The 26,484-nt window shown below is 34.0% G+C and overlaps 2 protein-coding genes across 2 annotated transcripts in view; both read right to left on the bottom strand.

Moving 5' to 3' along the window:
* Positions 1-6,432, bottom strand: part of LOC145944741 (uncharacterized) — a gene marked incomplete at its 3' end in the record, with an annotated part of 29,588 nt that extends 23,156 nt beyond the window's left edge. The window contains exons 1-3 of the mRNA XM_083053295.1: positions 6,269-6,432; positions 5,795-5,963; positions 5,512-5,707 (exon numbers count right to left, since the gene is read on the bottom strand). Of these exons, the coding sequence (XP_082909421.1) occupies positions 5,512-5,707; positions 5,795-5,963; positions 6,269-6,432 (529 nt within the window). The remainder of the gene's footprint in view (positions 1-5,511; positions 5,708-5,794; positions 5,964-6,268) is intronic.
* A 2,423-nt stretch (positions 6,433-8,855) lies between these two features.
* LOC145944739 (uncharacterized) lies at positions 8,856-25,550 on the bottom strand. The gene is made up of 5 exons (XM_083053294.1): positions 25,046-25,550; positions 20,358-20,886; positions 20,216-20,261; positions 18,649-18,855; positions 8,856-8,876 (listed from the first exon to the last, which is right to left on the bottom strand). Exons 1-5 carry the CDS (start codon positions 25,548-25,550, stop codon positions 8,856-8,858), a joined length of 1,308 nt encoding a protein of 435 aa, XP_082909420.1.
* Between the last annotated feature and the right edge of the window lie 934 nt (positions 25,551-26,484).

Genomic DNA, 26,484 nt, shown 5'->3' with positions numbered 1-26,484 from the left:
ATTATAATATATAAAAATTGTCGGTGGTGGAGGTGGCTATGGTGGAGCCGACGATTGTGGATGCGAGGCGGTGAGGTGGCCGGGCGGCTGTGCCGACGATGGTGGGGGTGGTAAGGCGACGGTGGGCGGTGGTGGTCATGAGGCTGGAGTGCCTTGATTTAATCCGATTGACATGGATGGCGGGCAGCAGCCGGATAAATGTGGGAATCTTTTATAACACAGAAGAAAAAAACATTAATAATCTTTAAATTTTTTTTCAATTATTATAAATTTAAAAAGATACTTACAATTCCTACACATCGGACACCTAAAGATTCCACGTACGCATATACTTCCAATACATTTTATCATGGTAGCGTCGCTTCTCCTCAGGACACGCTTGTGGATTCCGGTTCAGCAAACAGCATTTTTTACAAACGCACTCCCCTAGTGCAACACATTCATGATTTCGTAGATGATAATGCAGAATCGCAGTTCGAGGATTTTGTCGACCAATTTCGCGATTTTTTACAAACTCCACAACCGAATTCACTGGCGGAAGGAAATTCCATGGTTCAACTTTATACCCCCATGCATCTTCTTTCTTTAAAACAGCCAATGTAAATGTTCTATATGTTTCAGACATGATTGTAGTACTTTTAGAATTCACGTAAATTATTGATTCACAACACTTTATTCACTTCGCTCGGTGACACTTCGCTCGGCGACGGTTCGAGACTTTTTGATGTGGAGACAGACTCTCTCTCCATAAGCTTCAACCCCCATCCCTCTCAAAATTATCGCAATTCTTCCTTAAAAGATATTTAGGAAAATGTTTCGCTCTCGTTTACGACCGATTTTCTGCAGGGTACAAAACTGCCGAACGTTGGCGCCGATACGTTGCATTCTTCCTTAAAAAAAAAATATTAAGGAAGATGTTTCGCTCTCGTTTACGATCGATTTTCCGCGAGGGTACAAAGCTGCCGAACGTCAACGCTTTTACATTTGCACCCCTATAAATAACGTTTGACATATTCGTCGCAGCGTCGGCCCTAAAATCTTCATTCCTTTCCTAATGATAAAATGTCCATAAAATGAAAAACATAGTTTTATGGCTTCGGGTAGCCATAAATCACAAAGATAATCAGTTGCCGGACATGCTTAGACCCCCCCCCCCTCCTTTGTCGAAACATCCCCCTCCACCCGCGTGACGTCAGCCCCCGCGCCTCCGAGATACCCCCACCCCGCGTGACGTCATACCCCTCGCCCTGGAGAACCCCCCGCGCCCCGCACCCCCCTCAGAGGACCTGGGTTAGAATCTATCGGCATAGTATATTTACTCCAATGTGTACCAAAATCGAAATATTCGATTCTCATTGGTTCGATACACATTCTGGTACACATTGGTTGCTATACCAGAATGACGCCAAAAATCGCTTATATATTGTATATATATATATATATATATATAAGCAAGCATTTGATTGGCCACTGCGTTTCTTCTTGCCGCGTGGTAAGCTTTATCGCGTGGCAAGCTTTACCGCGTGGCAAGCTTTACCGCATCCTATGTGCAGAAGCCATTTCAATCGTGATGAAAGTACTGTGCGAAGTAACGCAAGTACCTTAGAATCTCATAGGAAAGTACGTGTGAATAATTATATCCATGCGATCAACTATGAAGTGTCATCATGTAATCAACGCAGTATTATGATAAGAATAGTGCAAAGAGAAGAAATAACAGATATGCCGCATGTAATACAGCACGTGAGTATTGATTTGTGATCTTTCCCTAATCGCGTGTTAATGAAAGACGTGTATTCTTTATATATTGTTTATGTAATGTAAACTATAAATTTCAGTACTGGTAGTGTATATCGGAACATGCCTATTATCAATAAATCACTGTGCTATCTGGGATATAATATATATGTATATTTATATATTATATTGTAGTTATACATATTATAATTATATCACAGATAACATAGTGATTTATTGATATTAAGCATGTTCTAATATACACTACCAGTACTGAAAATCTATAGTTTACGTTACATATATTATAAACTTTTAGTATTGGCAGTATATCAGAACATGTCCATTAATTGCAACTAACATGTTGCATATGTAACATACATATTAGTTGTAATTTCTCACTTATCATTTTACATCATCCTATAATGAACACGTTAATATATACTATCAGCAATAAAAATTTATAATATATGTAACGTAAACTATAGATTTTCAGTGCTGGCAGTGTATATCGGAACATGTTTAATATTAATAAATCACTGTTATCTGGGATATAATTAAAATATAATTACAATATAACATATTATATTGTGATTATAGTACAGTAATTTATTGATATTAGACATTTTCTGATATATACTACCAGCACTGAAAATCTATAGTTTACGTTACATATATTATGAATTTTTAATACTGACAGTACATCGGAACATGTCTATTAATTGTAACTAATATATATATAGTATTCAAATTAACATTTTTTATTTTACAGAGCTCAAGCTATGTTGAATGTACATACTAAGTGCGATGGAGGTATAAATGAATAATACGAAGAAAAAAGAAGCAGTAAATTGGCGTGTAATATAGCATAACACATGTGAGTATTAGTTTGTGGCTATCTAACATGTCTTCTCCAAAAGAGAAATAATTGTTGTAATATGTAATTAATGTGCATATAACATATATGTTAGTTACAATTAATGGACATGTTCCGATATACTACCAGTACTAAACATTTATAATATATATAACGTAAACTATAAATTTCAGTACTGGTAGTGTATATCGGAACATGCCTATTATCAATAAATCACTGTACTATCTGGGATATAATTACAATATAATAACAATATAACATATATGTCTTATATTACAAATATTACATCTAAATAGATGTAAATAGATGTACTCCATACTACATCTATAACTAGATGTAATATTTATAATATAACATATATTATATTGTAGTTATACATATTGTATGTAATTATGTATATCACAGATAACATAGTAATTTATTGATATTAGGCATGTTCCAATATACACTACCAGGTATACGCACTAATGGTTAAACCATTTAATTTTATATTATTTATTTTTTTATTTTTTATTATTTTATATTATATAAAATCTATTAACGCGCGATTACAAAACCAATTAAACATTTCAGATATATAACTATTGTATACACATATTTAATATGCATGTTACATGTGTAACGTGTACTTGTTAGTTGTAATTTTTCATTAAAATATTAATTATTATATTTCATTAAAATATTAATTATTATTTCATTAAAATATTAATAATTTTAAAAATATTAATTATTATTTCATTAAAATATTAATAATTTTAAAAATATTAATTATTATTTCATTAAAATATTAATAATTTTAAAAATATTAATTATTATTTCATTAAAATATTAATAATTTTAAAAATATTAATTATTATTTCATTAAAATATTAATATAATTTTTATTTAAAAAAATATATATATATGCATCATTGTACACGATAACGCAAATGACTCAAACCAAAATTTGTCGAAATCTATATACATAAACGTAAGAAGAGTCTAATTCTAACTTTAGTATTAAATGCCACTTGGCGGATGGAACAAAATCATTTTTTGAGTAATTTTGACAGTTTTTTAAAAAATTTAATATACAAGCTTAAATTGTTATACGATTTAAATGATCTAATATCTTTATCCAATGTCAGTGATTACTATTCTGCAATCATAATTCTAAAATGCAAAATGATGGATCCAATATGACTGCTACATATGCAATATTTTTTATTTTATATTTATTGAAAATGTAGTATTTCTTTATATTATTTTTTATAGAAAAAGTAAAAAAATTGAACTTTTAAGGATGAATTAAATTTTAATTTTTTCATTTAAATTTAATTTATCTTTAAAAGTTCAATTTTTTTATCTTTTCTATCAAAAATAATACAAAGAAATACTACATGTATTCGCATCGAATATAAAATAAAAAATATTGCTGTTATTGTATATAGCAATCGCGTATTGGATTCATCATTTTGCATTTTATAATTCTAATTGCGAATTAGTAATCATCGATACTGGAAATTTATACAGATATCAAATAATTTAAATCGTATAATAATTTACTCATGTATATTGAATTTTATAAAAAACTTTATCAAAGTCACTCAAAAAATGGCTTTGTTCTAGACGCCAAGTGGCATTTATTAATTCTACATATTATAATTCTATTCATATAAATATTAAAAATAAGATAATAAAAAGAAAGATAATAGAATAATAAAATAAGGTTGTCTTTCTTCAAGGACAAATTGATCGACGATTAAAAAGTCACAGTGCGAAGAAGAGTATGGCGGCTGGCGAAAAGGAACATTCGAGAAGAAGCACGTAGCAGAATCGAAGATTGAAAAAATTTTGAAGATTGCGGAGGATACGAAACAAAAGAGAAAGAGATAGTGATGAAAAAAGTAGTGAAGAAAAAAGATAAGAATAAAAGTAAGGATACACATGAGGAAGTTTAAAGAAGAATAGAAATTGAGAAAATACGAATGGTCAATAAAAAATAATTATTATGTATATTTTATACTTTTTGCGTATTTTCTTCTAAAATTCTTTTTTTCGGAGTACGTATTCCTTTTAATAATTTCGATAGTGCCATATGCCCTTCTATTTTCTTTATGTCAGTTAAATTGTTTACAATTAGATATGGTGGATCAACTGTTTTAAAGAAAAAAATAAATATAATATAATTATATATATAACTAAATATATTATATATATGAATATATGAGCCATTACCTGCAGAATACATTGTTCCAATAACTTCAATTTTATCGCCTTTTTTAATTTTTGAATCATATTCTTCATTTGTAAAATTTATTATATGGACTTCCACTTTAAATGTTCCGTCCGTATCCAATGGTTTTGTTTAATTTATTATTAAACATTTCATAAAAGTTAGACTTAATATATGCTTGTAATACTGCAAAATAAATATTTAACAAATTAAAATTATATTATAAATATATTACAAATATATATCATTAATATTATTAATTAATATACCAAAATAAAATAAATTTAAAAAATAAAAAATTAAAGTAAAATATAAAAAATATAAAATAAAAATAAAATAATTATAATAATAATGTAATTATTATTAATATATAAAAACTTAATTATATATAACTATTACTATGTAATTATATATTATAATTATATTTAATTATATTATTATTATTTTGATATTATTGTGATTTATTTTATTATTTTTATTGTTGTTATAAATTATTATTTTATTATTATTATTTATTTCATTTATTTTATTTATTTCATTTATTTTATTTATTATTATTTATTTTATTTATTATTATTTATTATTATTATTTATTTATTATTTATTATTATTTATTTATTTATTTCAATAATAATATACATAATTGGAATTATATTATATATTAAACTGTTTATATAAAACTCACTTATACGCCGCGAAGTATTTAAAACATCTTTTAATTCTACAAAATCCGGTTTAGAATTTGATATATTTGTTGGTTCATATCTTCCTAAATTTGTAACGATTGTATTGCTTTTGATGTGTAATTCGAACGGCACATTGCCGTTATTAAATTTTGTAATTTTTGGTGTACGTGCTTGCACACCGTCCAGATGAATTACCTATAAATATATTTTATAATTTAAAAATAATTTTATGATATATACAAGGTGTCCCAAGTCTGGAAACGGTTGAATAATGACACTTACACAATTAGTTTGTACTGCCGATTCAATATTATCTATATCATCATTCCAAGCGATGATTTGTATACGACGTCCGTTTCCGTTATTAATAAAAAATTTGAAAATTTTGTATTGATTATTGTCTCCTACGTATCGTGACGACTCGATTCCGTCGATATAACCAATAACTTCACTATTAAGTATTAACGATTTTAAATTAATCATAATTTTTAAAAATTAAATTTAGAAAAATGCAAAAACAAAAAATTTTTTAATAATATTAAAAAATATATTTTAATTTTAAAAAATAAGAATAAAAATTTTTGTAACTGAGAATGATTGAAAATTAATTTATAATAAACATACACAATTAAGTCAAAAATTTAATTTCAGAAAATAAGAATAAAAATTTGCCAGTGTGTCAAGTTATTATTATTTTTAAAGAATAAAAATCTTTATAACTGAGAATGGTTGAAAATTAATTTATATTAGACTTACACAGTTGAGTCAAAAACTTGAATGGTATCTATAGCTTCATTCGTGGAAAACAAGTTTATCGGATCTACATCCTCTTCTTGTTCATTTAAATCTTCATTATCTGCAATCATTTTCTCATTCAAATCTTCATTAACTTTCTTAACTTCAATATTTTTTCCAGCCATTTCTTTGGAAATATGTATTCTGCAGATAGAAAATTATAATTAGTATTAATTTATTATTATTAATTTTTATTAAATTTTAATTAATTTTTGTTATTGTTATTATTGTTATATTTATTATTACACTTATCATTTTTACAATATTGTTATATTTATTATATCTATTATAATTTTTATATTATTATTGTTAATACTATTATTATAATTTAATATTATTTATGTTTGATATATATTTTTAAAATTATATTATATAATTATATAATATATATTGTTTTGTAAATACCATATTTTTGTATATTATTATATAATGTTGTACAATTATAAAAATCATGATTTTTCTTAGAAAAAATAAATACAACTAATAAAATCAAACTTGTTTAATTAAAAATGCATTAGAAATAATGAACAATTCAAAAAATTGCAAAACGCGTGTTAAATTGAAATAATCAAGCTGTTAAGGACATCGATTAATTATAAAATATAATAAATTAATTATAATCTATATTTTATCGAAGAAAAGAAAAAAGCTAAAAAGAGTAGATAGAATATAATAGATTAATAGAAAAAATGATAGAAAGGGAGAAAATATCAAAAGTTATAAACTAATAGTTAGATTTAAAAGAAAAAAGGACATTTGTTTAAAAGAAATGAAAGAATGATATTGAAAGAATAACGAAATGAATTAGGCCTGATTACATCAATGTCATTTTGGTTTTAAGCGAGATTTAAATATATATTTATCTTTATCTCGCTCAAAATCAAAAAGACATTGATGCAATTGGACCTAAATAACAGATATAAAAATAATAAATTTACACTTACCTGCAATATGATATATTATATTACAGCAAAATAAATATTTTTAACCAAGCTCCAAGCTCCAAATGATATTTGAATTGACATAAAACAAATGAAAATTATTTAAAAACAGAAAGAATATCTTACGTGAATATAGATATATGAATATGTATGACATTTGACTTTGTATGTTTTTTTTCAATACGTATGTACAGGGTGTCTTAATCGCACATATCAAATATCTAAATAGTATATATAATATATAGGCTGCGGTCGAGAATGCGCGAATGCTACGAATGCTACGAATAATTCGAAACATGATTCTATATTTGCTCTACTGTATGTTTTTTTTCAATACGTATGTACAGGGTGTCTTAATCGCACATATCAAATATCTAAATAGTATATATAATATATAGGCTGCGGTCGAGAATGCGCGAATGCTACGAATGCTACGAATAATTCGAAACATGATTCTATATTTGCTCTACATTACAAAAGAACAAAGATAAAATAATGTTTCGAATTATTTGCAACACATTCTCGAGCCTATATTTCTATTTATATATTTGATGTGTGTGATTAAGTGTCCCCAAAAGATAAATATTATAATTGTTGTATAATATGTAATTAACGTACAAGCTGTGGATCGAGAATGCGCTACGAATAATTCGAAACATCATTCTATCTTTGTTCCATATTAGTAGCACATTCTCGACCGCAGCTTATATTGTATAGTTGAAGGAAATAAATGGCGCGCGCGAAGCGCGCGCTTTGTAGTGTTCTAGTTATTTTAAAATTAAAAATATTAATTTTTGGAAGTCCTGAATAAAATATCATTAAAGCGTGATTGATATTAAATTTGTTGAGAATTGGTCAATTTCTTTAAATTGTAAATTGACAATTTATACAATATTCAGAACACATTAGCATAAAAATCTTTAAAAAAATTTTTTAAGAAAATATTTTTTTATTATATATAGAGTTTGCTAATATTGGAAATATTAAAACATATTCGTCTGATAGCTTTACAATTCATACGAATTTATAAAGCTATTTACTAAACTGAGTCTCTGATTGTCATATCATAAATGACTGTTGCTGAGTTCACATATTATATGTCATAATCTGACATCATAATTCGTATTTTATAGAATTATATTTTGAAATATATATATTTAAAGACACTAAACTAAGAATATTTAATTAAAATGGAGGAATTCAACAAACGCATGAAGGAAATTGAAGAATTTCAAAAAAGTAATTTAAAATATTAATTAATTAATTTTTGTATTATTTTTGAATCATATATTTTGTATGGTTTATATAGAGAGAATTTTCTCTTACAATTTACCCTGAAAATCATGGTAATTATGGGACAATATGGTATGGAAAGAATTTTATGAGAATTTCTCTGATTAATATTTATCATAATAAAAATAATATCTATCACAATAAAATATAAAACATGTTTGATTAATTTTACTAAACTGCATAGTAAAATTACTCAAACATGTTTTATATTTTAACGTGTAGATATTATTATGTTTATTGTGATAAATATTAATCAGAGAAATTTTCATAAAATTCTTTCCATACCACATTGTCCAACGAACATTCTATAACTACTAGGTTTTAGTGTAGAGGTCCTAAAGATAAAATTTAGTTGTTAAAAATGAAAAAAAATCGTTTTTTTGCAATAATAAAAGTGGCCCACTTGATATTTAATATTATATATATATATTAACAATTTTAGTACTTGACGATGGTATGGATGATGTACTGCTAAGTGCAGCAATGGCTTTCGAAGAGGAGCAAAAAATAAAAGAGCATGAATGTAATACGATAATAGAGACTAATAAAAATAATCAACATACAGAGAATATTGAAGAAAAAATTAAAAACATTCGAAAACAAATAAAGAAAGGAAATAATATTACAAATCTTAAGAAGCGGAAAGAAAACAGTAACGAAGAAGATGATGAAGAAAATTTTAAAAATAATAAGACAATTAATGTTAAAAAAGTAAAAAAAAATTAAAAACAAAATTAAATATTATATATTATGTTAAATATTATATTATATTATATTATATATTATATAATTATACAGCCAATTTTAAATTTAATTTTAAGATTATGTTATCGTTTTTTATAATATTATCACGTCCGCTTGATTTTTCTGGAATATTTATATTTTATAAATTATTAAAGAAACTTAATTATATTTGTTTAATAAAATTTTTTAATATAAGTAGTGGTATAAGGCCGGTTCTAACTCAGGTCCTGTGGGGGGGGGGGGGCATGGCGCGGGGGAATGACGACACGCGGGGAGGGGGAATGACGTCACGCGGGGTGGGGGAATGACGTCACGCGGGGAGGGGGAAGCGTCCGCTTTGGTCCGCGAGGGGTCCGCGAGGTTGTGGTCCGCGAGGGGGCCGCGGGGAGGGGAGGTGTCCGCGAGGGGGCCGCGGGGAGGGGGAGGTGTCTGCGAGATGGTCCGCGAGGTTTGGTTCCGCGAGGAGGCCGCGGGGAGGTGGAGGACCGCGTGGAAGTTTGGTGGCGAGGGGTCCGCGGGGGAGGGGAACGCGAAGGAGAGCGCGAGGCGCACGTGAGAGAGATGTCGCGAGAGATGACGCGAGCGAGAGAGAGAGATAGCGCAGCCACAAGATGACGCGAGCGAGCGAGAGAGGCGTACGCAAGAGAGACTTTTTTTTATAATAATATTTTTAGTAATTTTTAATAATAATATTTTAATATGAGGAAAGGAGAGAGGACCTATTCTAAAATAAATACATATAATTTAATATTAATAATAATTTTTAATTAATATATACATATTTACAAATGTGTGTGTGCTTAAAATATAATATAAAATAATATAAAATGAATATAATAATATAATAATATAATAATATAAATAGGGGATGTGGGGCGGTGGCAAGCGGAGGTGATGGCAGTGTTGGGTGATGGTGAGGCGGTGGCAAGCGGAGGTGGTTGACGATATATCTTCAACGTCCGATATATAGTCAATCACTATCACCTCATCATCACTATCATCAATAACTATAAGCTCGTGCTCCATTATTAACTGTTAGAAACTTTATGACGGATGTACGGACACCACGGGATTAAAAAGACTCACGTTAAAAAGAGTACGGGATGTATGTCATAAGAATTAGCTTGAACGCTTACTCGGTACATGAGATAAGAAAACAGATGGTCTGAGACAAAGATTCCATGATGAGAATAAGGGTAGTAATACTAGGCCGGTTCTAACTCTGGTCCTCTAAGGGAGGGCGAGGGGCGAGAGGAACCCGGGTGCGGGGAATGACGTCACGCGGGTGGGGGAAGCGTCCGCGATGTACCGCGAGAGGTCCGCGGGAAGGGGGAAGCGTCCGTGATTTAGGTTGCAGGTCCGCGAGGGGTGCGCGGGGAGGGGGAGGCGTCCGCGAGGGGGCCGCGGGGAGGGGGAAGCGTTCGTTAGGATCCGCGGGGAAGGGGAAACGTCCGCAATTTAGGTGCGGGTCCGCGAGGGGTCCGCGGGGCGGGGGGAGGCGTCCGCGATGTTAAGGTCCGCGAGGAGTCCGAGGGGAGAGGGGAATCCGCGAAAGACCGCCTGTAGCTTTGTGGGCGAGGGGTCCGCGGGGAGAGGGAAATCGCGAAAGACCGCGTGGAGCTTTAAGGGTGAGGGGTCCGCTGGGAGAGAGGAACGCGAAGGAAATGACGCGAAGGAGAGCGCGAGGTGAACGCGAGAGAGATGACGCACGTGAAGGAGAGAGATAGCGGTCGCGAGATAGTGCGAGATGGAGAGGTAGCGAGAGGTAGTGAGTAAAGAGAGAGATAGCGCAAGAGAGGCGTATATGCAAGAGAGAGAGAGAGATATGTTGCGAGAGATGATGCAGCGAAGGAGAGCGCGAGATGTTCGCGAGAGAGAGAATTTTTAATAATATTTTAATAATATTAATATATATAATTCTTTTATAATAATAATATTAATATTAATATATAATAATTCTTCGCAATGAATCACCACACCCTTTTATTACATCAATCAATCACCTTCGAACCACTTTCGAACCACGTTCGTACCTCGATCAACCACCTTCGAACCACATTCATACCTCGATCAACGACCTTCGAACCACTTTCGAACCATATTCGTACCTCGATCAACCACCTTCGAACTACTTTCGAACCATGTTCGTACCTCGATCAACCACCTTCGAACCACTTTCAAACCACGTTCGTACCTCGATCAACCACCTTCGAACCACTTTCGAACCATGTTCGTACCGCAATCGAACCTCGATCGAACATCAATAAACCACATTCAAACCTCGATCGACTACATTTAAAAATTATAACATAAGAATGCTGTCGCATACTGAAATTAATACGAGCACGTGCGGACATATAATACTTGTATGCGTATGAGGAAAATGAGAGAACAAAGAGAATATTATTTCAATAATAAAACTTTATTCAATAAAAGGGTGTGGTGATTCATTGCGTTGATTCGACCACCAATTAAATGTTTTAAATACATTTTGCAAAGCACAACTTTTTACATGTTTTTCACAACGTAGGCTATATGTAGGATCTAATTCGCTTAAGGCAGGAATATCTTCATAGTTTGCATCCAAAGTCTCAATAGTGAAACGCGTCGTCCAATATATCGGTCAACCATTCTTGCTTTTCAAGTCCTTTACGTACACGAGAGAGGATGACTCTTCTTCTTATGTACCCCGCCAGCGATAGCTGTTGTAATCAAACGCTGAGTCATGCTATATGGAATGTTTCCATCTTCCCATTGCAGTTTATGGTGATTTCTGATCAACCATGTGGCTTGACGTCTTTCAGATTGTGTGAGCACACGCCATGGTACGGGACATGCGAAAAAATGTGAAACAATGAATCCTCTTCTCAGAATCGCCGCTTCCTTCACGATAAATCGTTTATTGAGAATAAATCCTTGTAGATCCACAAACGTCGGTACAACCATTTTGTTGCAAGAATGTTGGACCACTGACGTCGATTATTAAAAATCTCAATCATTTATATTACATCGGAGGAGGGGATAATTGCTGATTAAGTAATTTTACGAACTGCGTTGGTCAACGGACAATATTCGACAATACGATCGTGCAAGATGAGACAATAGGATGTAGTATTTGCCGGTACATCTTCCTTACATTCAAACTCTATTTTCACGTCCACGGTAGAATTTTTGACAGATTCATTTTGTCGCGAGCAATCAATAACTGCTAGAGGACCGCAATGTAGAAATTTTGCGACAGTTAACACATTCTCAATATCACACCCGTAATGAGATTTGCGAAAACGAGAATACATGTCAAACAAGAGGGCGAATCTATTTTTTTCAAAATCTAAATTTAAATCATCGTAGGGATAAGATACCGAATTTAGATAGAGCTTAACGTTGGTTAATTTACAACGATCAAATACAGTAATATCTTTTGTCATAATATTTTTTCTACCAGTCTGCAGTGCAAAGATCACATATCGCGGTTTTTCTAGCTGAGAAGCAGTTTTCACAGTCCATGAATGCTTGTACTATGTAGCAGAGGAAATTCGTATAGATCCCAAGAGCGAAAACTCATGTTTAAGAATCGCCCGCTTTCCAATGCTCGTAGCAAGGACAGTTTATTAATCTCGTTCAATAGTGCATGGGGCATACGCCATTGTATCTTGAGTAATTCAATAGCAGCTTCCGCAGGTCCATACAGACAATTGTTGTCGTTGCGCGAACGTATCAAAATTAATTCGTGGCGGGCATTAATTACAACTCGTTTGTAATCTTCGCAAAATCCCAATAGCATGTTGAGCGGCACGCAAAAGTTGAACATACAACTTTCGTTACATGACCCATTTAGTGTCATATCCCATCCAGCATTCTTCAGAGAAGATTTTACTTCTCTCGGTTGTTAAAGAGACATAATTTTTCATCGTGGAAGTTATTCCAACGTTTCTGTTGCGATCAATCTCCACACCATCGAGTTCATATCGAATTTCATCAAACATGAACGCAACACAATTATTTGTTAATATCATCATTTCATTTGCATCTATTTTAGATATCATCAACTTTCCCTCAACATACAAAAAACTTTCACACGGTAACGTGTATAAATCCTGGTGGTGTATAGGTATCCGTATCTCGTCGCTATGTCCAAGCGATATGTTGGCATATGGATTGTACGTATGTGTCTCAACCTTGACGATACGATCATCAAAGACTGGCTCAGCACCAATATTCAAAATGTCAATCATCTTTTCGTACGATGAACACCAATGATTTTAAAAATTCGCGATTCAATGCGCTGAGTTTCTTTTTAGTGTAACGAGATCTCTGATTATTATCGCTCACTACCGCCGCCGCAGCTGCTCTCGCAAAAGTATTGTCCCTCGTAATGTCCCTCGTAAAATTATTGTCTCTCACGTGCTTCGTATCATTTAGCACAAGCATCACACGCTAATTTTGTCGACGCCGTACGTGCAATCTTATAGTAATTTCCTCTCCTCGAAAATCCAGCAATCGTCCTTCTTGATCAACAATACGTATCGTTAAATCAGTAATGCTCCGTACGACGATTGGGAGATAAATGATCTGTGCAGGCGTTTCCGATACCTTATATCCTGGCGGCACTCTCGGTGAAAATTCATGTATCGTGTGTACGCGCTTGTCATTACTGTACGCACCAGTGGTGACGCTACATTCTATACGAATAATATTCACATTAATAATATTTATAGGTAAATCCGAATCATGCCATTTTTGAGGTTGCAATATACGATTTGACGAGAATCCCAATAGCGATCCTATATTGTATGGTTTATTAAAGTTTATTCTATAGATGCATTTGATTTCGCTCTTTAGAGTATTATGATTGGCGCGTAGCACTGTTGCATCTTATTCTGCTCTTTATTGGAAGGATATTGTGAAATTTCACGTCTCAGATACTCATCTATAGCTTGTAATTCGTATGATCCCTCGGGGATCGTAATTTCCTTGTCATCGTTATCAAAGTAAAATTTATTATTCTTAGAATTCACATTCGGTATCGTATGATAAGTTTCAAAGTCTGTTAAACCGAGCTCATAATCACCATTCGATAAATCTATAGTTGGAAAGTAGCTTACAGCGAGAACACTACATTTGCCAGTCAACGTTAGTGTTAGCGACATGTTGTCAAACTGAATCGCGATGGCAGATTGTCAGGTTTTATATCAATATTTGAAGAAATTTTAGACACAATTGTCCACAATTATTCTGATTATAATTTTGATAGGATGTGTGATTGTATTCTATTTTCGTAACATTTAAATATTGCACCAATTCTTTGGGTGGTCGTAGATTATCAAAACTCGAAATCGCTTCAACAACCGAAATATCGATATTTGGAGAATTTGCTATCACCGATGGAAGAAATTGGTTATTATACATTCTCTAATAATAGCGATGTCATTCCACCGAGTGAGGCGCTTCCGAATTCCATTTTTATCTTTGATGACGTGGCATGCGACAAGCAAGATACGATAAGAGAGTACTTTGCAATGGGACGACACTCGAGCGTCGACTGTTTCTATCTTTGTCAAACGTATGCCAAGATACCCAAGCATCTTCTACGTGACAATGCAAACTTATTAATTTTATTTAAACAAGATGGGACAAATTTGAAACATGTGTACAACGATCACGTAAATACAGATATGTCTTACGATAATTTTCGCGCTTTTTGCCAGAAATGTTGGCAACATAAATATGGATTCGCGGCGATTGACAAGGACAGTCCGCTGACTAATGGAGGATATAGAAAAGGATTTAATGAATTTGCAATACCGCAAAGCAATTAGTCGCTTTCGACGCATTGATCGAGCAACGTCTAAATTGCAACATGATGAATAACGATCGTGAAAAGATTGTGAGAGAGATTGCGAAAACGAGCGATTCAATCCGTAAAAAATATCGTTTCTTGAAAACTGCTAAAATGGAGGAGGACGATGCATTGGAGAGGCATTTTAAACCAATCTCTGAACCTCTGAAACAGCTTGTTGAAAATACAGTCGGTGTTGAGTCTGGTGAAGAAAAGATTGAACCATCGAGTATGCTCGGAGAGTAAAAAGAGTTTAAAACAAAGCGGTCAAATATATCATTGAGCGGTATAACTTCTACTCCAAAGCGAATCAAAAGCAGGCGAATGCAACAATTATTGGATGCAACTACTTCTACTCCGATACAAGATGTACAACCAAGGCAATTATTGCATGATAAGACGTTTGTCGAGAAAATTTTCGAGACTTCACCTGAATCGCTTGTGACATCAATACAACATTCATTACAAACATCCGATGGTCAAAATTCATTGCGAAATCACCTGAATCCACTTGCTCAAAAATATGTGGCAGCTATATTGAGTCAAGATAAAAATTCCAAGATGGATTACGTATACGGTGTTAAATTTATCGACAAAGGAATGACGCTCGGTAATAAAAATTTCGATGTGGATAAAAATGATAATATAATTATCGATGGATCAAAATACGTTGGAACAGCAAGTCTTTACGAGTTGGTTTTCAAGAGAATTTCCGACGATGAAATATATACTGCGAGTGACTTGCAGAACCACAAAAGTATATTAATAAGAACAAATGCGCACAGACGAAATGGTAATGTGAATCAGCCAGTATTAGGTAACAAGGGACACAAATATAAATATATAATCGCACCATTATTCTCTGATAAAAAATCTGGAAAAGGTATACCGCGTGCTATGACCTTAAACAATAATAAGATTGATTATGTGCATTGGAATGATCCCAACGAGTTGGTAGATCGTCTGCGATTGCTCGAAGCTTCACGTCAAGCCGGCAACAACGCCCACGACAATGAAATATTGTGGATTATCGAGGAACTTTACGAAGCTGGTATTATTATAAAATAAGCACTATACATCCACGATACGAGTCAGTCTGTCAATATTAGTGGTATCGAAATGTCGATTAATAAATTTGGATTATCACTTGGAACGTCGAATAATTCATATTATCAATGGAATGGATTATTAAGAAATTACGCGCGCGATAACACTCTGTGTCTAACAGCCTCCGGCTATGACACAAGGTCGCGCAAGATACGACGTGTAGCGCAACCGGAAGATGATAATGATGCAGCCAACAAACGATATGTCGAAGCGAGTGTCAAGCTTTTGAGAGGACAACAGAAAGAAATTGAGAAAAAAATAATCAGGCTTGAAAGGAATATGCAGGCGCTATTATTAACGCTGGATAAAATGGCTGTAACGCAGACTACATCAAAAGATACATAAAGAACTGTACGTGAAATTATATCACATTATTACAAATATGCCTCGATCAAACACCTCTGAAAAGCAGCTACTCGTGGAGGAATTGCACGCTCCAGCGAGAAGAAATTTTCCGCGTAGACGCGTCATAGTACGTGGATACGACGATCTGTGGCAAGTTGACGTGGTCGAGATGCGTCCTTATGCAAGAGTCAACAAAGGATACAATTACATACTTACCGTCATCGATGTGTTGAGCAAGTATGCATGGGGTACGAAATGTCCGAAACGATTGCAAAGATAATTCGAGACGATGGAAGATGCCCGAAAAATTTTCAAACCGATAGAGGAACAGAATTTTACAATGCGAATGTGCAGAACTAACTTTATAAAAAAACACAACATCAATCATTACTTGACGTATTCTGTTATGAAAGCTTCGGTCGTGGAACGATTTAATCGTACTTTAAAGAACAATATGTGGAAAATGTTTACACTTAATGGCAATGACAAGTGGATCGACGCGCTGTCCCGACTCGTTGCAGAGTACAATGCGCGAAAACATCGCACTATCGATATGAAACCTATCGATGTTACGCCTGCGATCGCCGAAAAACTTTTAAATACGGTATACAGTAACGTAAAAATTGCTGCTCCGGCAAGATTCAAAGTAGGCTGTCAGGTACGCGTGAGTAAATTCAAGACCATCTTCGAAAAAGATTTTACGCCAAATTGGACTACCGAAATATTTAAAATTATCAAAGTGCAGAAAACTAATCCCGTAATGTATCTACTCGAAAATTCGCGCGGAAATTCCGTCGCCGGAGGATTCTACGAGTACGAGTTACATCATGTTGCAAATCCCGATGTATATCTCGTGGAAAAGGTTTTGCGGAAGAAAGGCGATGATGTTTATATGAAATGGTTGGGACTGGATAAATGACACAACTCATGGGGATACATAAAAATAATGTATTATAAACATTTATTTAAAATATCTGTACACTGTTTACTTTACAAATAATATATTGTAAAAACATTTAACACATAATCTTTATAAATAATACAATTTGATATTTTACATGGTATACATACTAATATACATATAATATACAGTTTTACATATTTTACAAAAATATTATTTACAATAGTATTTTATAATGTCCCCACGGTAATGTATCAGTGGTTGCAGGTACGATATACCGCTTGTCGTCGTACGGACTTAGAGCAATTTTTGTCTCGCGAATGGTGTATACTTCATGCAATTTCGATCTTATACAAGACTAACTACGTGTCATTTCAATATCATCATTCAAACACCGCGTATAATCATCAAACGTTATCGTTCTCGCGACGACGTTACTCTTAACACCTTTTACTTTTTTGGTATCTTTCTTGCCATCCACTCGCAAGGCATACATTTTCGCTCTAAGCCCTACAAATTCGGTCATTATCGCGCCGTTGTTTTCATCTTTCATTAGACCGGGTACCTTTTTATTCACGAGCGGTATACCGTACGCATTGTCCACAGCGTAATCGCTCGTATCAAATTTGCTTACGTCGCGCTTCATATTCTCATATACATCTTCGCATTCAATGTGATATATCAGGCTGTCTGTGTCGGTATACATTACCCGGCATCTGTCACGATACAGCGGTGACATGTACTTGTGATGAAATTCGTATAAACATGTTTTGGAAATATCGAGTATGCCCATGCCGACATAGATTGGTTTGTAAAATTTTACTTCGAGTTTACGTAATTCTACAGCAATAAGATTTTCAGAAAAGATGCTTCTACTGTGAAAATTTGGTTTCACAATCATTGCCTCTGCACTATATCGCCCATCCCAATGTGTGATAAGTTTTACATCGACACGATTACGCACATTTTCCATCGTTTTGCCAAATACTGCATTATTCATCAATTTGTATAAATTTTTTTCAAAATCATTTTTCGCGAGTGTTCTAAATTGTGTATTAAGTTCGATATAATTTCGAAGCCACGGAGATTGCACGAATTGCAATATATGATGTATTTTTGTAACTTGAAGGCCGTGACGCGTACATTGCTGCAGGTTGCGGTAGTGTATCACGTAACGCTTCTTATCGTATAATGTCGCGAGCAGCTTCTCCTGCCGCGCACCGGGCGGTTTGTCGCGTGTCGGGCAAAACGGTAGATCAGTGTGCGCATCGTGAAGACATTGTGGATATTCTAAATCTACTTCGAGGATGTAGCCTGTCGAGGATGTAGGCGAATCAAGCGCGATAGATGATAAATTGAAACTAGATATGTCGTCGACCTATCGAAAATCTGCATAAGGCAGTGGTTGACACATTGCCCATCCATACAAGTTATTTACAATCAAAGTACATGAGATACGAAGATGGTTTCGATGAATCGTACGACTGCATTTACTTGTTATTAGCGTGTGCATATCTGTTTGAACATTGACTCAGACCGCCGCGTATACCCCGTTCGATAAACATTACCATATCAATGTCTGTGAGCAGTTCGAACGTAATATTTGTATGCTTTAACATGGCGTCCCACGTATACCCGGGGAGAGTATAGTAATACGCGGGATCGAGCCCATAACTCTCGATACATTTATCCCGGAAATTTTCAAAAATGTCGGCTAATAACATAACATCAGTTTTTAAATATAAGTCGCTATATTCGCCCAGCGTTCGAATGGAGAACCGCTCCCAGATGTTTTCGGCGTGCGCATAATCGTTCTCGGATACAGTGGCGCCGGTCAAGGAATTGTATAATGATTCGCGCGGTGGTAGACATGTATCATGTAATCTTTCAAAACAGTCAATGTATTCGTATGGAAAGACACCTTTCCGTGTTAATAATTCGAAATTTTCGGTGGATAAATTTTGAAATTTCAATTGTAAAATTTTGAGTTTCTCTTTATTAAAAAAAGATGCCAATTTATCGAGACTAGTATTGAGAAATTTATATGAATCGATAAAACGTAATTTAATATGATTTCGCGATTTTTCTTGCTCTATTTTAACAGTTTTTGTAAATGATTTATATTTTTCCTTTGTTATCGGAAGTAATTCGATTCCCCCTTCGAACGCTGTAGCTATTTCCTTAATTATAAAATGTGAGTCGTAACCGGATAAATTATGAAAAACAATAGGAATACAAAAAGAGTCTTTATAATTTAGGTTACAATTTGAGTGCGCGGGACCTCTGTATCGGCCGGTTAGATGACAATAATCGCGTACGCATGTATCGTCATCTTGTGTGAATAATTTTTCACAAATATGACAATGCGTCGTGCTATGAAATTTTTCCCACTCGTCTGATGTTAAATTTACCATGAGGACGTTAGTTGCTAAAATATTCTTTACGCGTATCGCTAAATTTTTAAGTTGTTCGACAAACCATGAAACGCAATCTACACTACGACGTGAATAATACTCGGATAATGAATTATCGTACGAGCATTGTACATAATATGCTATACTAAATACTTGGTGATGTTGAAAGTTTTTTTCTTCTTCCGTCTTTGTTAGCACACATTCGAGGTCGGCGTATACGACAAAAGGAAGCCGTTCTTTTCTGTTGTAGTTGGTGAACGTGAACCACTTGTCCTTATCGCTCGGTAACCGGATAGCGCAGTCATTCATCTCTCCGCAGTCTACCGTATGTGACTGCAACTTGTCTTCCGAATGGAAGTAGTGTAAGCATCTGTAAAAACAAATAATTAGTTTTATTTCCCCATATATAATTTATATTACATTTTTATATATTTTATATATTGCGTTTTTAATTAAATATACGTACCGATCGCAGATATATTTCTTGTGATCTTTTTTGCTCATTTGCGAACTGACAAGCCGGGAGAAATTCTTGATCCATGCGAAATGTCCAACGTTGTTCTGGTCTTCCACGTAAAGCAGGTTGATGTGCTTGTCTTTCTTCTGCACATTGAGACGTATCGGGACAATGTTCTTTTCTTCGATGCTGTACACATTTATCGAAATGTTATTATGAACTTCAAACTTTTTAATTTGATTCACAGTCACTGGAAACTCAATGTCTTGGAGATTCAGCACTGTTGTGTAATGCGGATATGATGATTCCCGTTCCACATTTCTTTCGGCGGGGTACAAAGCAGCGACCACTGCCCACGCAAAACATGCATTGTCTTTTGATTGCACATTCACCACTGCTCTCTTCATAATTATTTCTCGCGGTAATTTAATATGACATCCCGCACGCATTGGATTGTATTTGTTTACATTTATAGTCAAATTGTTTATTCGCGACAATGCCCAACCACTATCGCGTTCTTGAAATTCTTCTAGTGATGCTAGCGTGGGATTAGGGCCGGCGTTAGGGGCGTGCGAACGGTGCGTTGCACGCGGCCCCGCGGTTTGACCGGCCCCGCGCTAGCTAAACAATCAAATTTACTATAATGCTTATATTACATGCGTCTGTATCTGACAGTTAATTAGAACAAACTTGTCGTATAATGCATATATTAGGCCGGTGTTATATTTGTCGTACGACAAATGTAAATTTCGCCCAGCGGGTTGTGTGCAAACAAAAGTAAAGTTTTATAACTTATATAACTTAGAACATACATAAATGGAAAGGAAATTGAGTACTGAGTCTGTGTCCAATATCTGTGCGAGAGAGAAAGGTAGTGGCCGACAATGCGCATATACAGATTACAGATATCGTCGTTGCCATGGTTACCTATTGTTTAACAAGAGAAGGGCAGACGGCAGGAGCGCGCTTAAAACATATGCGTTCGACGATATCTGCGTATGTATATTGTGGGCGTTTGAGAATCGCGATTATTATATTTTTGTCTCTCGCAGATATTAGACACAGGCTCGTTCCACAAAAGGTATAGTCCGTATAGTATATGTAGACACTTCTCCTTCCATTTGTATATATTCTAAATTATATAATATTTTTTAGAGAGAGATCATGACTAGTAGGAATAGAGATTTTGGTAGGAAATATGTTAGTGGTGCAGAAAAAGAGAGGAAACGCAAAGCCAGAGATGAATATATTAAAACACAAAAAGATGCCATGCACAAATTTCTGAAAATAGAAAATACAACATTAGAGAATGAACGTACCGAAGAAATGCCTGGTTCAAGTACAAGTTCACAACATTCATATGAAATAGTTGAAAATATAAATGAAAATCAGGATTTTCCAAATTATATTAGTTTGGAACATAATCTTGAACATAATCTAAGTATAGGAATTGTAAGTTTATTAAAAAAATTAGTGCTGTTTGCACTAAATTTAAGAACAATGATTATTTATTTATTGACTTATTTATTATTCATATTAATTTTCTTTCATTTATATATTATATAATTTTGTTTTTAGAACACAATAAATATTGAAAAAGAAAGTACAAGTGCTGACGATTTTAAAAAACTTGAAGATATAGGTATCTGGCCATTATGTCTAACTCAATCTCAGAAAACATTTTTAATAGAAAAAGGCCCTGAAAGACAGTACCTAAATTATTATCCAAAAGATGACGAAAACAGATCCTTTTCCAAAATATATTATAACAGAAAAATGAGCAATGGAGAACTAATTGATAGGGCATGGTTAACATACTCAAAACAGAAAAATCGTATTTTTTGTTTTCCATGCAAGTTATTTCGAACTGGTTCAGATCAACTTGAAACCGATGGGTTTAATGACTGGCAGTACACATCAGAGAGATTAAAACATCATGAATTGTCTAAAGTACATTTTAAATCAATGGATATGTGGAATGATGAACGCAAAAGGCTTACAAACAAAAATAATATTATTCACGTATCTGAAAAATTATTTATCCAAGAAAAACTAAAATGGAGGAATATTTTAGAAAGAATAATATCTATTATCCAATATCTATCTGAGCATAATATGGCTTTAAGAGGTTCGTCTGACGTACTTTTTACAAAAAATAATGGGAATTTCTTGGGATTAATTGACCTTATGTCTCGGTACGATCCTGTTTTGATGGAACATGTCAATAAAGTAAAAAATAAAAAAAATAAAATTCATTATCTCAGCAAAGATATACAAAATGAATTAATATCATTAATGGGGAATCAAATTAGAAATACAGTGACTGATCGTGTGAGGGCTGCCAAATATTTTTCAATTCTCCTTGATTGCACACCTGATACTTCCCATGAAGAACAACTATCCTGCATAATACGCTACGTTTATGCACATGAAGACGAAGTACAAATTTGTGAAAGTTTTACAGGTTTTTTGGTTGTCAAAGACAGTAGCGGATTGGGATTAACACAAATTCTAAAAAAACATCTAACAGATCTTGGACTTGATTTAAAAAATTGTAGAGGACAAGGATATGACAACGGGGCAAATATGAAAGGATATAGATCTGGTGTTCAGGCACAATTATTACGAGAAAATCAAAGAGCATTTTTCACTCCATGTGGTTGCCATAATTTAAATCTTGTACTTTCCGATATTGCTAATGTTTCTTCCAAGGCTATTACATTTTTTGGAGTTATTCAACGTATATATACTTTTCTGTCAGCTTCTAACTATAGATACGATATTGCGAAAAAATATTTAAAGCTTACACCAAAATCATTATCTGAAACTAGATGGGAATGCCGGATAGAAAGTATAAAAGCTGTACGATTCCAAGTTAAAGAACTTATAAAAACATTTGAAGAAATTTAAGTGAGCCTAAAGACGCAAAAGTTGCTAGTGAAACACAATCTCTGTTGAAAGAAATAAAATCTTATCAATTTATATTATCAACCGTTATATGGTACGAATTACTTGTAGAAGTGAACAAAGTGAGTAAATTGCTGCAACAAAAAAATATGCAAATGGATGTCGCAATATCATTTCTAGAGGCTTTACTCAACAGACTGTCAACTTTTAGAACTACTGGCTACGGCGAAAGTGTACGAATTGCAAAAGATATTGCAGCAGAGAATAACATAATACCTTATTTTCCTAAAAAAAGAATTGCTATTACAACACGTCAGTTTGATTATGAATGTGCTGATGAGGTAATAGCCCAAGAAGAGGAGAAATTTCGCATCAAATATTTCCTTTTAATTATTGACAAGGCCATACAATCATTTAATGAACGATTTAAACTATATCAGAATTTTAGAGACAATTTTGGGTATTTATATAATTTTCGTGACATTAAAAATTTATCTGAGGAAGAGCTGAAAAAGAACTGTAACGATCTGCACATTATATTACAAGATGAAGATGATTCTGATATAAGTGAATTAGAACTATTTGAGAAATTAAGATCATTTATCCATATAATTCCTGATAATGAACAAAATTGCTTGTTTGATGTATTAAAGTACCTGATTAAAACTCAACTCAGTTCAGTTTATCCAATATGTATATATATTATATATGTATATATAGCACTTCGTATATTGCTAACTCTACCAGTAACGGATTGCTTCTTCAGATTGCTTCTTCAGAAAGAAGTTTTTCAAAATTAAAATTAATAAAAAACTATCTCCGTTCTTGCATATCGCAAGAAAGACTGTCGGGCATAGCAATGATGTCAATAGAAAATGACATATCTCATGAGACTGATTTTAGTACTGTGATTGATGCCTTTGCCGCGGCAAAAGCAAGAAAAAGATATTTTTAAGTTTATATATAATTTTTATTACATTTAAGTTTATATATTATTATATAAAATTGTTATAGCCCTCAATAGCTATAACTACTTAAGTTACATCCGCTTGTCAACGCGCTGGCTACAAAAAAACCGCATACGCAGCGAGTCACGCGCGAAATATTAAAATTGCAAAAATGCAAGCGAAGCGAAGGAGACTTCGAATTTCCTTCGCTTGCACCCGGGACTTTGACCAAGAGGGCCTGTTACCAGGCACCCTCTCCAATCAAAAGACTCCAAAATCCGGCTATAAAACCGAACAATAGACGCGCTCGAGCAGTCGCAAATTAAGAACCGAATTAAGTGTAACGCCGTCGCTAAGATTATAACATACGACGCGCCGAACGTTCTAAACTATACGAACGTCACGGAACGACCGTAATCCTACACCATTCAAGGATACGACGCGAGCGCGAGTACTCTGACTGAAATAAGAGTTAAATAAAAGTGTAGACAGTTTGAATAAAAATCGAATATATTTATACGAAGATCTACAGTTTCTTCATTAAATATATATCCACGGACCGGACCATCCTGACGCCCACGGATTCCCATCCCAAATTCGACGCGACCCCTGTGCCTTTCACGAGGCACACAACAAAATTTTTTAAAATGCCGAAACAAAAAGTTCAATGTTCAATATTCTTAAATATATATAATATAAAAATAACTATTTTTATTTATAAGATTATATATGTTTTTTGTTTTCAATGAAAAATAAATATATGAAATAGATTTTAATGAAAGATAATATAAACATTTTAAGCCCCGCATTTTAAATTGCACCCGGCCCCGCTTAGGCTAGAACCGGCCCTGGTGGGATCGATAATGCGGCACTCGTACCATTCGCGTAAATCGGACGTGCGAAAGATTTTACAGTTTTTCGTATTGATACTTTTATTGGCATGCTTATCACCCGACACAAACTCGCCATTAAACACAGTGTTCACTTTTACATTAAAATGTTTTTGCAACACTTTTTGTATATGTCCGATCACAATGTCTTTGGCATCCTCGAGAAATTGACGAGGTTCGATGTGATTACAGTTTATTACCGCACCAGTCAAGATGCGGCTCTCGAACGCTGTATCAATCTCTCGCCAAAATAATCTGTTTTCTTGCGTACTGCATCCGGCACCTGCGTATATGAAACGTCTGCGTACCAAATTTTTCAACCCTTCGAGACGAGCAATTTGGGCGACAAGTGATTGCCGAACTCCAATCGCTAATCGTGGACGTTTGATTCGGCTTTGTTCTTGCAATGATTCGATGTATTCGTCACATTGCTGCTCCCACACAATGAATTCTTCCATTTCACCCTTGCGGATTGCTCCAACAAACTTGCTTCCAATTGTGCCATATTTCTTTACTCGAGATGCACTTCTCGTACCTCTGACAAAGATACTGACAGAGTATGCCTCCTGTTACGACCGTCGACTCCACTTGACGTCCACCGCCGCTCGTCACGTAAAATTTTCTTTTCTTCTTCCCGAACCACCGCGCACGATTGTCTTATCACTTGGATATAATATTTTCCTTCACCCAACGCGCACCTGCAGCACACAGAATTAATTATCATAAACAATTATCAAACGTAAACACAACGCTGCACGTAAACAGATTTAAAGAGACAGTCAGTGGCGCCCTGTCACTGCATGTATATCAGCGCCGCCGCAATAATGCACAGTTGTACGATTCTCTCCTGAGATCTCGAAACTTTCTCTCACGCGCGGGAAATCCAAAACCGCTTAAGGAACATTTACGTTCCACGTTTCCTTTTTAACAATATTTAATTGTAAATATATATATATATATATATATATATTAAGGGTCGGCAGGAGACATGGTGGAGACCTCCAGCGGCCGGCCGGGAACTACGGATTCCCGTATATTCCATATTTTAGCCAAAATACTGAATGAATCTCATTAAATAAATGATATTTATAATCAGTAGGATTGTCCGCAAGGAGCTAAAGAGCTATTTTTTGGAAAAAAGATAAAATTAAAATTTTATAAAACTTGGGGAAATGCGCAGCTAGCAACGGGTAAGGTTGGGTTGGCCATGAGTCCGTATTTAATTTATTATAAATTTTTAAGAGCGAAAATGCAAAATCCGACTCTTTAGCGCTTTGCTTCATTATATAAAGAATATACTTTAAAAAATTTCACGAAGCTATGTAACTTCTTCGATGTAAAATTTGGGATGAACGATTCTCACTAGATCATCTATAAGGAGCAAGTCATGGG

This window comes from Prenolepis imparis, unplaced genomic scaffold (genome assembly GCF_030444845.1).
Source record: "Prenolepis imparis isolate NDT839.2.m4 unplaced genomic scaffold, iyPreImpa1.0 SCAF_13, whole genome shotgun sequence".
NCBI classification, from domain to species: domain Eukaryota; kingdom Metazoa; phylum Arthropoda; class Insecta; order Hymenoptera; family Formicidae; genus Prenolepis; species Prenolepis imparis.
Note: the sequence above shows the minus strand (reverse complement) of the source record. Positions and strands in the feature narration are given on the sequence as shown.

Bases quoted from the DNA above. Each gene is read 5' to 3' on its own strand.
- LOC145944739 (XM_083053294.1), bottom strand. From the start codon at position 25,550: ATGGAAGAATTCATTGTGTGGGAGCAGCAATGTGACGAATACATCGAA. The intron at 20,887-25,045 runs GTTCTAGCCTAA...ATCCCACGCTAG, and splicing joins TATCGATCCCACCAGGGCCG to CATCACTAGAAGAATTTCAA. The intron at 18,856-20,215 runs GTAGACTGCGGA...GATTTTCGATAG, and splicing joins ACAAGTTGCAGTCACATACG to GTCGACGACATATCTAGTTT.